Source organism: Zosterops lateralis (assembly GCF_965231275.1).
Source record: "Zosterops lateralis genome assembly, chromosome: Z".
Classification (NCBI taxonomy): Eukaryota; Metazoa; Chordata; class Aves; order Passeriformes; family Zosteropidae; genus Zosterops; species Zosterops lateralis.
This window is the reverse complement of record NC_139800.1, coordinates 39,129,094-39,144,595: the sequence shown is the minus strand read 5'-3', so window position 1 is coordinate 39,144,595 and position 15,502 is coordinate 39,129,094. Positions and strand designations below refer to the sequence as shown.

Below are 15,502 nucleotides of genomic sequence, written 5' to 3'. Positions count from 1 at the left end.
AGAACCATGCTGGGGAGGAAGTTGGGGGTGCAAGGGAGGTTGGCACAGGACACAGCCAGGACAGGTGACCCCGACTGACCAAAGGGATATTCCAGACCATGTGACATCATGCTCAGGATATAAAGTGGAGGAAGATGGAGGAATGAGGATCATTTGAAGTGGTGATATTGTCTTCCCAAGTCACCATGACTCAAGATGGCGCCATGCTTTTCTGGAGATGGCTGAACACCTGCCTGTCCTTGGGAAGCAGTGAACTAATTCCTTGTTTTATTTCGCTTGCGTGTGTGGCTCTTGCTTTCCCTATTAAACTGTCTTTATCTCAGTCCATGAGTTTTCTCACATTTACCCTTCCAATTCTGTCCCTGATCCTGCTGGTGGAGGAGTGAGCAAGCATCGGCATAGGGATTGGCTGCTGGGGTTAAATTATGACAAAAAAAAGTTCAGCATTTATGTCATGTAATTGTGCTTTTTTTAATACTCAAGCAAACAGGAACAATATTTTCCCTCAGCTAAAACTGGGAGCTTATTTAAAAGCCTTGATATGTAATCAAAAGCAACAGGAGATTTTAATGCAAACAGGGCATGATGGGCAGTTTCAACACAAGTGATGGCAATTACAAAATCTTAATGTCAGTTTTGCAGGGCAATGATACCATGTTACTGTTGGGAACAAACGTGGCTATAGGGACATGTAGCCTGCCTGTAGGGAAATGTTGGCTGAAGGGGTATGTGAAAGGTGGAATGAGGGAGATGGGGCAGTGTGGTTCCCTATGTTAAGGAACAACAACAACAACAACAACAACAACAAACAACTTTTCAGGTGTAAAACTGAATAGATTGAATGAAACTTCAATTGGTCATGCTTGGTAGTTAAATATGTGAGTTTCAGGCACACCAAGGGAAAGATGCTGACAGGAGTAAGATGGTTGCTGAGATACTTTAATTTTTAGTTCTGTTGTATTTGCAACAGTTGACTGTAAGGAGGTACATCTATAGAGCAAAGAACTTTTACTAGCAAATATAAAAACAACTGTAGGACAAAGCTACTGTACAATGTGAGGTTTTAAAAAAAAAGTTTTTTCTGTGTGGTAGATGAAGAGCACTGTCCTTTCAGGATTACAGATGAAGTGAATTACATTATGGTGCCAAGCACCAGCTTCTCAAACTAGAGAAGCTAGTCAGAATGGCTGGGGATGATGCCGGTGGCAAAGCAGCCAACACTGGCCCATGAATAAAATGTCTCAGATTGAGCTTCAGCAGAGAGCTCCAGTGCCGAGGCACCAGTCCCAACAAGCTGAGAGGAAAAGCCTGGACGTAGTCAGAAACGGGCATTTTTCAGAGATTATTGAAGTGAACTACATTAACTAAAGGGTACAGCAATGTCCAGCCGCTGCTCAGGGGCATGTAAGAAGACAGCAGAGCCATCATCTCTGCATCAGAGCAATGAGCAAAAACAGGGTTTCACAGGTTGTACTGTGGGCGTTACTACCAGGGTACTCTGCTAATATGAAGTGGTGTCAGTTGAAAACTAAGTTCTGCTTTCTGATGTGTAATTAATAATGCAAAAGCAAAATTTTTCAGAATGGCAATTTCTGCATGCTTTCAGGTAACAGAGCAACTGCCTGTTGTTCTTCTGGAAAGCAGATACAAGCAGCAGGAATTTGGACCTTAATATTGTGCAGAAAATACGCACTTAGTTTAAATCACGTCAAACGGACAAATGCAGTTAGTCTCCCAAGAACTGTGAAAATGTCTCAATTTCATTAAGCAATGCCATATTTCACCAACATAAAATGTCAGCCTGGCAGCAGGGTAAGATTTTGAAACAAATTTTCCGGTATATTGTGTCCACAGAAACAAAGGAACAACAGCCATATCAGTGTATATGTTCATATTTTTTAAATGCACCTAAACTCAGTATACTTGTGAGATTCTAGATGAGTCAGGTTCCTCTATTTGGTTGCTTCCTTTTCTTTTCTTGCAAATTTTTTTCCTCTGACTAGTCTGAGCATCAGTGATTGAGGCTATGCAGAGAAATGCACTTGAGTCGTCTGGTGAAATCTTTGACTATTAGAGAAGACATCAGACGTGATTCATGAACAGTGGAACTGCAGCACAAAGGTAGATATTTTATAGCTGTAAAAGACCACAATATACATTTTTTAAAAGACCACAAGATTTTTTTTGGAAGGGCTTTTTTAGATATTAAGAATTAGTGTTGTGGAATAGGGTTTTCAGTGGAGTATGGTTTTGTGCCCAGTATGTGGGCTTATTTCAAATGTTACTCTTAGTACATTATTATGTGGGTTCTTTGAAGTAAAATGCCATCAAGTTACTGGTAAAAATTTGAATGGCCTTTAGATATTTCATATCCTACTTCTCGGTCTTAAGTCATGTGCAGTGAAAGTGAGACCTGCTACAGCACACACGTGCCAGATGGCACTTGCCTGTAGTACAGGGGCCTGGAAGGTGTGGATTTTCCAGATATTTAGTCCAGTTTCTGCATGGAAAGAATCAACCTCAAACTAATAGAGCATAATTGGAACACATTGGAACATAGTGGGTTATGGTAACTCAGCTGCCTCTTGATTCTTACAAAAGCATCATGGTTTCCTCCCACATACCTCTGTTTGCAGAGACCCTGCAAACTAACACCTATAATTTTCTGTAGTACAGATACCAGTTCTCAAGACTTTCATCAGTTGTGGAGATTCATTGGCTGGCTGCAATGCTCTGCATGATACCTTTTAATGCTCCATGTAACTTTTTTGGTTTGTTTTGGTAATATCCTTTTTCATAGTGCTTTTTGTATATCAGAAATCCTTAGGCTCCTTATGCTGACTTGTTTCTTCAAGCTGCTCATTTGCTCAGGCTGCCTTTCTGGTCGGATCTTGTTTCCAGACCTTTTTCCTTCCCTATTTTGTGTGTGGCATGGGCAATAGGGTACAGCTAATTCCTTCTTAAAGGAGAAATCACAGAGACAGCAGCAGCTGCGAACACCTCCCAGCAAAGCTGCAGACAGAAAACAGCTGTCAGCAAAATGGTGTGTTTTACTCTGTACTTGAAACAGTAAGTGCATGGCAAGGAATGAATGCATGCCCACTGAGGGGCCAAGGGCGTCGCAGGGCCACTCCTTGTTATGTTCTGCCTTTATTCTGAAAAAGCAACACAGTAAGCAACATGAGAAAGCAAGTGGTGATCCTTGCCTAACTATGGATACAGTTTTAATTTTCCATCTGAGATTCATTTTCAAAGCTCAAAGGTACTTCCAGAAAAGAATCACTGAGATCCTAACTAGATGCTGACCTGATGAAGTAAGGACATAGTCCAGCACTGGGCTTTCTAATGGTATTCAGAGTAAAATTACCACTGTGTTTGGAAAGGACTGAATTAGGGATGGGAGGGGGGAAAAAAACCTACAAAACCCTATTTTATTTAGAGAGGTCTGCCTATGAAACAAGTAAATGAAACCTAAGGGCAAAGGCATACCTATATAGATCCCTGTGTTGTAATAGCCACATAAAATCATAGAAGACACTGAATTGGAAGTGACCCACAAGGACCATGGAGTCCATCTCCTAGATAGAGGTAATCATTTGAAAAGACATGACTTCCTGTCATGATTTAGTTACAGGAAGTTTGTAAATAGATTTTTTTTGTTGTTGTTTACTTTTACTTAACTACAATTAGATTCCACAACTTCCTTCTGTCAGGAACTCAATATAGAAACACCCACCTTGAGAGAAAATCATGAATAATATTAACAATAACATTGGTGGTTTGTTGTTTTGTTGTTTGTTTTTTGTGATTTTTTTTTTTTTTTGTTAGGCTTTTGATAGGGCCTATTAAAAACTTATATATGCAGGATCTACTGCCCCAGCTGGATCCCTACAAACATATGGGGCCTGATAGGATTCATCCAAGAACCCTTCAAGAGCTGGCTGACGTAATCACAAAATTACTCTTTTGAGTTGTCCTGAGAATCCAGAGGTCCCAGCTGACTGGAAGCTGGCAAATATTGTCCTGATTTTCAGGATGAGAAGGAGGACCCAGGAAACTACAGGCCTGTCAGTCTCATTTCACTGCCTGGTAAAGTTATGGAGAAGTTTATTCTGTGGGTACTGGAAAACACCTGAAAGACAACACAGTCATTGGTCACAGCCAACACAGCTTCATGAGAAGAAAGTTCTGCCTATCATCCTGGTTTCTTTTTATGACAGGATAACCCACCCAGCTGACCAAGGGGAGCCAGTAAAGTTTTTGACAGTCTCGCACAGGATCCTTCTGGACCTAATGTCCAGCCCACAGCTGGATAAACACATCATGGGATGGGTGAGCAACTGGGTTGGACCCAAAGGGTTACAGTGAATGGGGTGACATCAGACTGGGAATCCGTCACTAGAGGAGCTCCACAGGGCCCCATCCTTGTCCCTCTGCTCTTCAACATCTTCATAAATGACCTGGACACTGAACTGGAAGGGATACTGAGCAAGTTCACAGATGATACAAAACTGGGAGGAGCTGTTGACTCCCCCAAGGAGAGGGGGGCCCTGCAGAGTGACCTTGACAAATCAGGGGTCTGGGCAATCACCAACCATATGAATTTCAATAGAGGAAAGTTCTGGATTCTGCATCTGGGATGGGGTAACCCTGGGTGTATGGACAGACCAGGGAATGAGACATGGAAAGCAGTGCCATGGAAAGGGACCTGGGAGTCTGGTCAGTGACAAGTTGAACATGAGGCAGCAGTGCCCTGGCAGCCAGGAGAGCCAGCCCTGTCCTGGGGTGCATCAGGCACAGCATCACCAGCCGGGCAAGGGAGGGGATTGTCCTGCTCTGCTCTGAGCTGGGGCAGCCTCACCTCCAGTGCTGGGGGCTGGTTTGCTATATGAGGAGCATCTGTATGAGGGCACTTGGTCTGTTCAGCCCAGAGGAGACCGAGAACAGACCTCATTGCAGTTACAACTTTCTCATGAGGGGAAGAGGAGGGGCACACACTGATCTATCTGGTGACCAGTGACAGGACCTGAAGGAATGGCCTGAAGCTGTGTCAGGGGAGGTTTAGGCTGGATATTAGAAAGACGTTCATCACCCAGTGGGTATTTGGGCACTGGAACAGCTCCCCAGTGAAATGGCCACAGCACCAAGCCTGACAGAGTTCAAGAAGTGTTCAGAAAATGCTCTCAGGCACATGGTGTGACTCTTGGGGCTGGTGCTGTGCAGGTCCACGAGTAGAATTCAATTTCTTTTGCGGGTCCCTTCCAACTCATCTTACTCTGTGATTCTGTAAATAATCATATAGTTCACTTCCAGTGCTTTTTACATTATTCAGACGGATTTTAAACTAAGGGTAATGTTTATATCATGTTAATGACCCTACTAAACAATACATATGTGAGTCTCCTATGCTCTCTGATGAGTCATGGTGACAGTAACTCTTCAATGCCACCTTCAGCTTTCTTCTTAATCTGGAACCTCACTCTTTATCACAATGCTTGGATTAGCAACAAAATGCCCTGATGAAGACTCTTTGCCATTTTTTAGATTTTTTGGTGTTTGTGTTTTATTTTCTGTACATTTTCTCAGTTGCTACCATGCATGATGGATGGGTCATGAAGTTGCAGTAAGGGGACACGTTCAAGTTAATACTGCTGAAGCAGACTGTAAGAGCTGTAGCAAACAAAACACACTACTGCTATGCTCAATATTAAAAAAAAGGCAAGTAGATTGTTTTGAAAGGAGAAAATTTTGGTAATATCTTAAAAAGCATGTAATGTATTACTTGCCCTGTAGTTTTAACAGTACTGGCTATGAAAAGGCTTACAATGTATTTAATTTCTGCATATTTTGTGCAAGAGTCTCATCCAGCTCCGTATTTTTTTTTCCTTACACAATGGAAAAGGCAAAAAGCAACCTGGTTTCCTTTGCTGGCCTTTGCAGAAAAAAACCTGTGAAATGAAGTGTAACTCTGTTATGAATAGGATTCTATAATAATTATGTCTGTGAGGGTCACTACATTAGAAGTCATTGTGGTGTCTCAGTGCCTTCTTGGACAATTTCCTAACTCTTGCTGCATTTGAAAGAACTTTCTGAGTGTCCCTTAACTCAGGTTTTGACACTGTATGCCTGCAAAGAGGGAGGTCGGAAAATGTGGCGACAGGAAAAGGAACTGTACTCTTTGTACTGAAGACACTGTTGAGGCAGGTTTTTACTTTAGATTCTGAGCCTAAGAACTTTAAAAAAAAAAAAAAATCCCCCTTTTTTTTCTCATTAACATCCCTTAAGTAATGAGTTCCAGGTGCTTTTCTCCTTCTGCAAAAGCAGAAATGGAGTAATTCTTCTCAAGTTTTTAAGTTAGTGTTGAACCACTGCGGAATGGAAAGACTATGTACTTGAAAAAAAATATTTATTTTTACAAGAGGATTTGGTATAAAAACAATAGAGTACAAGGGAAATAAGTTCACAGATTTTTGTGATTTAAATTCTTACTCTCTGAAAGAAACAATTATGATGTCTTCTAAAAATGTAGAGGTTCATTGGCTAGGAAAGAAGAGATACACTTGACATATCACTGCAAAAGAAGCATCACAGGAGTATGAAAGACACTTTCAGAAAATAGGAGGTTTGATATTTCTGGTAAAATTTAACCTAAACATGATACAGAAAGCATCTGATGATCTTTGTTTTTTCTTCAGTCCCATCCCATCACCAGGACAATAGCAGGTAACTTTCCACAGTTTATTTCTGCTTCCATCTAATCGCAAAAGCCCCCCCTCAGCCCCTGCTGATTTTATATTGAGGTTTTAAAAATATGACATAGAAGTTACAAAGACAATTTTAAGTACACAATACAGTTTCATCCATTTTCAGAATGCCCAAATTAATAAAGTTGCTCAAATCAAGAACCTTTAGCATCTGCAAACCGGAATGACTGTATTACCAAAGCATGAGAATAAAGCCCAAAATTCTTCTATCAAAGAATTACCTAAAGCCAGAGTAATACGTGTGTGTGTAGTTTGTTTTGTGTGCATGTGTTCTCAGTTACAGTGAGCCTCTAGAAATACAGTAAGGTAAATATTTCTGTCAGCCGATTGTTTTAGCAGTCACATAATCCTTCCTTTGATGTCCTGGGTCAATGAAATCCTAGTACCATCGGGGTTTAGTAGAAGATCTATTAAAAGAGTTGTCTGTGATCTTTCCTGCAATGGAAACAGCATTTAAAGTTATTACTCTGTCACAATGAAGGAATATGTGTGCATTCTTGACTGCCCCAGCTTTCCAAATTGAGTTATTTTTTAGGTTACCAGTAGAGTGTAACTGTAGCTACAGAGTTAACAATGATCTCTTTAGCTTCCTAGAGGTACCACAACAAGGTCTGGAGAAGACGGGGAATCCATGGTGGAAGCACTAACTCTCTTGGTTATTAGCAGGTTACTCTGAAAATAATGTTGGAGACAAGTTACCAGAGCAATACTGTGTGATGTACTACATATCCACATACCTTCTCATCTTTAGCCAACAGTCCTCTTAAACAGTACTGAGGTAGCTTTTCCACCTTAGGCTATTTAGTGTCTAGTATCAGGGTATCACAATGTGTACTGATTCATTTTTTTAAGAGAAAACAGCAACAACATTTCTCAAAGGCTCTTAGGAAAAATACTTTTTTTTTTTTTTTTTTTTTTGCTCTAGGGCTCGACTCCTGTTCCTGCTGAACTGAGCCAGTGTGTAAAATCAGAACTGATATCAGCTCAGTAGGCACCGGAGGACGGGTCCATCAACAGCTTGGAACAACAGCAGCAGCCGTAAGTTGTTTCTGACTGGAGCTGCCACAATTTCCTGAAAACAACACATAGTGCTAAGCTAAAACTGCAGAAAGATCATGACAGCATCCATTAAAGAGAAGATTATAAAACAAAAGCTTTATTGACGATTCCAGGTTAAAGTCACAAACATTATTTCCTCTGACCTTTAGGAAAGCATGGTAACCAAATTACTGTAGGCAATGCCTTCCACTTGCAATCAGACTAAGAACTTAAGGAGAACTGTTTATTCCCAACTAAAACTGAAAGTCCTTCCTAGGTTGCCTCTGCCTCTTATCCTCCATACAGTGAACCTCAGACACATGCATTCATCGCAAATCTGCCCACTCAGCAGCAAGGGATCTCAGCCAGCAAACACCCTCTGCCCTGCAGAGTCTCCTCTCCCTTCTCTTCAGGTGCAGAACTTAGCCACTGTGAACAAAGAGGAAAACAATCACTGTTCACCAATCAGCTAAGCTCTGCACCTCGCCAGAGATCTTGGTCTCAGCAGGAATAGTTTTCGGAGGAGGTTCTTCTGTGATGCTCAGCTACTTTTCTCTGTTTTTGGGGGGTTTGTTTCTCCCTCTCCCCTTTTTTTTTTTTTTTTTTTTTTTTTTTTTTTTTTTTTTTTTTGAGTGTGTGTTTTTTGTTTGTTTGTTTGCTAGATGGAGAGGATTCTGTGCTGTGCACATATCAGACCATCAATGGCGAGTTTCATGCTAGCAGCTCTGGTCATGGCTGCGTGGTAATCCCTGGCAATGTGATTTTAATCTTAAGTCACAAATCATCATGCCAGGAACCCAAACAGCCATAACATTAAAAGAAAGCTGTGCAGTCACACAGAATATTGTACTCAGTATTTTTAGATTTTATGTTAAAGCTCACTATACACTTCCACTGTTGGTAAAGTCCAAGTTGTAATTCTAGACTATTGCTAATGCCCAACCATTGCATACCATGTAATTTTCCTGTGCTAGATACTTACCACCAGAAACTTGTAGAAATTTTGATTTTAATGTTTCTGGCCTTCAGAAACTCAAAGACACCTACCAGATTAAGAATTGTTGAACATAACTCAAATTCCTTGTGAGTCCTTGATAATTGGAAGTACACAAGAGAGTCTCTTTAGCCCTATTTGAAATGGTGTCTCTCCTACCCCACAGCTACAGTCTGTGTCTCTCCCTGACACTCTACAGTCCGAACCACCTTTCCCAAAAAAGTTTTCTTGGCAGGCACAGTTCTTGTCTATACAGAAGAACAACATGGCTTTTCATAGTCAAACTTGCTTTCATAGTATCTGTCACTGGCTGTATTTCATATAAACATAGTAAAAAACACTACAAAATCAAGTGGAACTCAAGAGTCAAATACTTCTAGAACAGGAGAAAATGGAGATATTTGCTTGGTATCAATAAGGTGACAATGTTTTTGCTAAATTAGAAGCCTGAATTATGATACCACAAATCAACTGTAAAGTTTTGTGAACAACCAAGGCAATCAGTCCGTCAGATGAGCTATGTGATTAACCAAAAATCTGAGGTATGCTGTAGTGGAAGAAACTTTCATACTAATCTTAATGGGTTATATTTTAAACATGCATGTGCAGACACTGTAATGCTACATTTAACTGTTCAGAGAGAGAAATGGAAAGTATCTTTGCAAATTTATAGCCTACACCAATCATTATTCCGTAGATATTTTTGCAATTCTGCTTCTTCTCCGGTGATTCCTCTCCTTTAATTTCACAAACAAGCTAGCTTCTTCATGTTAAGGCTACTTTTCTTACCTCATAATCAATCTTCAAAACCTCAATACCCTTAACACAAAAACATTTGAATTATCAGCTTGTTCTCACATGATTCATATTTGCTTCCAAGTCCAAAGTTTCGTATTTCCACTATGGGATCAGGCTCTTTTCAAAGACTGTGCTGCCTGTCAAGTAAACATGCATCTCTATTAAACAGAAATGCTCCTTGCACAATTGAAATTTTTGTAAGCAGAGTTAAGAATACAGAATGGGAGATAACTGTAGGCAGCACCTGGCCTTCTCTGGCCATTTGCACTTACAGTTGCCTCTTGTACAGTCCATTACAACAAAGCCATTCTCCACGTTCTCCAGCTATGCTTACATGTATGTAACTCACTGCTCCCGCAGCTGGGCTTAAGAAAAAGAAAAAAAACAAGCCAACAAGATATGTAACAAGAGTTATATCTCAGCCTAAGTAGCCACAAGTGGTATGTTATGCCAAAGTTTACCATGTTCACTGAGCTCTGTGTATTCTTTCTATATGAAGCAAAATCAAAGTGCTAAGGTTAAAATGAAGAATCACCTTTTCAGAATAACATCTCTGCCACCACTTTGGCTGAGGATGCGTCCATATGTTCTTGTGCTGCAGCAAAGCATTTCCGTGCAAGTTCTTGTTGTTTTGCATCTTCATTCACCATTAATTCACCATAGAGATACACACCCATAGCCTGAAAAACGAACATAACACACATGCATCCTACCACCAGTAATAACTAGTTAGCTGTTTTTTTGTCACTGACTTCCTAGTATTCATTTAAACTAGAAATGAAACAAAATAGACAATTCAAACCACAGAAAATACCTTTTATTCTCTAATGCCTATTCTTTCCCCAAGAAGAGCTAGTTTTCTCTGTGTCTCTTCAGCCTAAAGATGGTTGTCTATATGCTGTGTTGACCATGTGAAAACAGATTATTAATGTAAGACTTCTGTGTTGTGGCATGACAAGAAAATCTTTCCTTGCCACTTTTCAAGTTGAATACTGTTTTCTTTAACCCACTACCTGAATTTTTTCCAAATGTGCCTTAAGAAAAAAAGACTCTCCTTCCTTCAATGGGATATACATTTTCTTTCCAGAAGAAAGAAAGTACTCCACTCTAAAATTATTTGGTAATTCTGTAGCTGGACATCAACTGCATATGGTCACATCTGTGTTTAACTCCCTTTATATCAGAGATACAGTTTAACATGCATGAATTCTGGTTGGGTATGAAGGCAGGCTTTTTCCTAACTATTTAGGCTGGACATAGCAGTGATAACAAAAAGGTAATGGGCCCTGTAGGGAGATCTGGACCCCTTTCACCACTGCCAACAAAGCTCTGGCCAACTTAACAGGAAACATATTGGAGATTATTTTTTTGGGTTTTTTTTTAATGATAATTTTTTTCAGCTAATTACAGGAATTCAGTAAATGTTAAACTGGACTTACCAAAATAGGATTACACATGTGACAAATATTAGCAGCTTGGCATGCTGACTTTTACAGTTATTGTTTGGACACTTGCAGGAATGGAAAAATTTGGATAGCATTGAGAAAATACAACTTTTAATGCTATTCCTTGCAATTTCTAGCATTGGCTGGTAAGCCTTAAAAAGCCCTTCATCCAGAAGAGAAACTGAAAGTTTAACAACGACTGAAGTAAAAGGAGAAAATCTCAGAGTGGCAGAAACCTGCCGGACTCCTTGCCAATTCCCTACGCATGCTCTGACACCAAGAGAACCAAAACCTCAGATTTTGAAGGTTTGCAGCTGCACCAAGGTCTGGCAGCCACACAAATGGCCCTGGAGCTGAGTTCCAGTTGTTCTCATTGAGAATTCTAAAAATGGTCAAATTATCCTACTATAGGAACTACCTTCGATACCCAGCATTAATAATCCTCCCCTAAGCCTAAACATTAACATGTAGTAAACACACTGTGTTTTGTAGAATTTCAAAGGATTTTAATAGTCCATTTGCATTTTTTTCCCAGACTTTTAAAAAAGCCATGTTACATAATCAGTATGGACATGCAACTGCTCTAAGTAGTAATTACACCAGAAGCTGGTTGTGCCATTAACTGTATGCACTGTTGAAGTAAATTAAATGAAGATTATGTGAAAAAGTTGCAAAAATTATTTCCTTACACTGCAAAAAATGTCTTTATTTGGCACAATACCTAATCCAAACATAATGCAATTCTGTATGGCTTTATAAACTCAAGGACTTCCCAAACCCTGAACCCCCAGGTTCTGCTGGTGGTTATCTCCATCCTTTCAAAGAATACAAATATGCACAATATATGTAACTCCTTTTGAAATAATGTTCTTTTATGTCTTTTTTTGTTTGTTTAATACAGAGCTTGCCAAGAGCTCTGGGGCCTGCTTATTGGCTGAGATATAAATAAGAGGTATACTTCCAAGCTAGAAGAACACATGACAAACTGCAATAATTCAATTGTTCTCTGTTGCCTGAAAGCACAAAATCCTCATTGGCTGTAAAAAGCTTTGTTCATTGTCAGCATAAAACGTAAAGACATCAATATCTTGCCTAAATTTTGATGTATCTTCACCATTTCTTATTTTTTAACTTACATTTAATTAAATATTTAAAATGCATCCTAGACAGTGAATGTCTTGATTTTATAGGGTTCATAGTGAATAGAGACAAATAAAAGTGAAATAGGAAACAACAAGGCAGAGATACAATTAGAATTCTAAGTTCACAATGGCCAAAATAAAAAGGCCATAGTAAAGGAATCATTTTTGTCCAGCCTTTTAAGGCCTTCACAATCCTCTCTTAGCATGTCCCTACCCATGGAGAGGCTAGCATTCCCTGGATGTACACTGATGTGCTAGAAGACTTCTGGCTGTCATCATCAGAACTGAGGTTACCAGAGCACTGACTACTTTGCACCTACTCATACCTGCATTGACATTCACAGCCACACTTGCTTTCCTCATCCTGCAAAAGGAACCTGCTGAGAAGTTATCTTCCTAGCATCACTCCTACCTCTGGCTTGCATAAAATGCAAGGAAAGGAGGAATTCTATCCTATTTCACCACTTGACAGAAGATTAACATGTTTAGGTGGTGTTGAATACCCCTACTCTAGGCAGCTTTCTTAAACTACAATGTTTAGGGGACCACAGAAGAAAAACATGAATACAGCCAAGTTTTTGACAAACTACAACAAGAAAACATACTAAAATATTTTTTTTTTTATCTCAGCATAAGGGTGTTAAAAGGTTGATTGTTGTCAAAATGCTAGATAAATGTAACTTACCTGATCCTCTCTGAGGAATCGCTCAATGTCTCTGTATCCAGGCTCATATTTGTGTTTGATGACAAGTTCACACCACCGATGTCGAACCTGTCAGAAGAAAAATAAAACTAAGTAAAAACAAGCAAGCAAACACATAAACCTCTGTATTTTATCTTTTTGAGTGTTAATAATATATCAGTAGCAGTTTGACTTTTTCATCTTTGTTGGGTCTGTGTTTTTTGGCAGGTTGCAGCCTGGCAAGTCAGTCAGCTGGACAGAGGAGCCAGAGCTCCATGCACCTGAGCCTGGGCGTTAGAAACACAGGATGCCTAAAGACAAACTCCTGATTCTGTGATAGAAAGTAACCCAGATCCAGGCACACATCTGCAGCATCTTCATTGCCACTGTTTCCAGTCCTGACTTTCTTTCTTTTAAGTTAGGCTAGAGTTGTTTCTTTCATATTGTTCAAAAAGGGGTTGTGGGGGTGGCAGGAAACAGAGATTACCATTGCAAAGGTCTGGAGAAGCCAAAAAATATCACTGATAATTTCCCCTATGTAAGTGTATCATACAAGTGATAAAAAGGCTTAAATGTAATTCTGTACCGATATTAAATCCATGTCAAAAGGATAAAAGTTAGATATCAACCCATGAAACAGGGAGCTTTCACTTAAAGGAATCAGTTCTTCTACTAATAGATTTTAAGCACATTGTTAAGCATTTAAAATTGATCTGCATTTAGAAAGCTGTCACGCTATTCTACCAATACACATCGATAAAAATAGTAGTTACCCCACTGAAACAAAGTTTTCAAGCAAATTACAACTGAAAAAAAAGTTTTTACTTAAGTAATATGAACATGAATTACATGTATGTTGTCTTCACATTTTTGACTTTGCTCTTAGCCACTCTTGAGGCGTAAATGTCATCTTACTCTCCAGTAAGGCTTGCCTGATTGCAAGCAGCGATCAGCCTAACATTTTATATTGCATTAGCAATTCAGCAGTGACAGTAAAGGAAAACAGTTAAGTGGAATAACTCCCAATGCTTCTGTTTCAGCCTTTTCTCTTGCCATCTTTCAAAAACCAGGACACCTAATGAAAATCACCTTTCATGGTGTGATAAATGTGGCATTGGGTAAAAATTTGTGATAAAAGAATATAGCAATATATCTTAGATTGATGTTAATATAAAATGTGAAAAGGTATAGTCTGTAGAAACCTTTCCCCAGCCAGGTTTCCACCGTCCTCCAGTCCTGGGACAAAAGAATAGGACAGGAGTCATCAGGAGGAACAAAGACACTGGCCAACCCAGATAAGAATCGGCATCGCACCCAGACAGAGAAATTCCTCCCCGAAAGAAAAGAGAATTCTCCTCCGAGGAATACACATTGAAATAACCATGGGCCTGCGAGCTCCATCCGCATGTGAAAAGGATCTTCCCGGAATACGGTCTGCAGAGTCCGACAAATCCGGGAAGCCCATCCGAAAATGATTTGGACTATTTGCTGGACTATCCCCGGGCACCTGTTTCACCTTGGGACATGAAAACCCCTATAAAACCCCGAGCTGCAACCTGCTCCGTGTGGATTTGGGAAAACTGTGCCTTAGCGTGTGGTCTCCTCATCCACCCAGCGCTGCGTTGCAAATCCTATTTGTGGTTTTCTCTCTTTATCGGTGATTGGGATTGTTTTATTAATAAATTGTTTCTTTGTTAATCCGATTTTTGCCGTTGCATTTATAACAATAGTAAGACTGAAATGTTAGCATTTTTAATGGTTTTCAAAACTGAGTCCAAATTGTGCTTATATCAAGTAGCTGAGTATGAATCTTTTTCTGAATGACAGATGTAGTGATAACATTGAGAAATGAAGACAGAAAGGGAAGACAGGGAAAAAGGTACTGTTGCTTTTGGAAATAAGGTTTTGAAAATAATTTTCTTTTCATCCTAGTCCCTACCAACTTTATAGCTCTGGAAAAAAAATTCACAGAATTACATTAGGTTAGATGTTAATCCTATTGGCATAATAACAAGTGATAAATGCCCACAGGCCCTGTGTACTTGATGTCTCTTTTCAGCTGACCTCTTATATAAAATAGTTTGAACATACCTTATGAAAATAAAAGCTGTGAGGTTTGGGGGCTGGGTGGATTTTGCACTTGCTGCATTTAAGATACTGAATAGCTACAGTGCTGTGCATGATAGGGAATAATTGCTGTCTCTTACAGCTTTTTTGCTGACAAAATTGCAGCTGTTAGGATTCCTCCTAGTGGAATCAGAGCTAAATTTACAAAATAAATAGCTTTCCAAGATTCAACTCACTTTGCTGCAGATGCCCATATTCATAATGTAAACCTTCAAAACCCTACCCAGCTGCTACTTCTCCCAGGAGACACTAAATGTTTCTCCAGTAAATCTTCCCAGGCAATTCAGCTTTGTTACAGGGTGTTTCTCATAGGACCAAGCAGCTTCTTGTCTGGATGAATCTACCGAGACTCAAAACTTAACTATACACCTCTTCTATCTGTAAGATGAGTTAATCAAACAATATAAACACATTTAAAAGACTGTAGATACACTTTACTCTGCACATTCTTCCATATATAACAAACAAAAAATCCAAGCAGAATTCCTAATGTATTCTGATAGCAATGGGGA

General features: G+C 39.6%; 1 protein-coding gene across 7 annotated transcripts in view; it reads right to left on the bottom strand.

The window, feature by feature from the left end:
* Positions 1 to 6,389: 6,389 nt before the first annotated feature.
* Positions 6,390 to 15,502, bottom strand: part of AOPEP (aminopeptidase O (putative)) — a gene marked incomplete at its 3' end in the record, with an annotated part of 188,651 nt that continues 179,538 nt past the window's right edge. For 5 of the 7 annotated variants that reach the window (XM_083884198.1, XM_083884202.1, XM_083884201.1 and 2 more), the window contains 3 exons: positions 12,867 to 12,953; positions 10,130 to 10,274; positions 6,390 to 7,199 (listed from right to left, as the gene is read on the bottom strand). In XM_083884198.1, coding sequence (XP_083740324.1) covers positions 10,134 to 10,274; positions 12,867 to 12,953 — 228 coding nt within the window. The other 2 variants (XR_014592548.1, XM_083884200.1) reach the window with 2 other exon arrangements.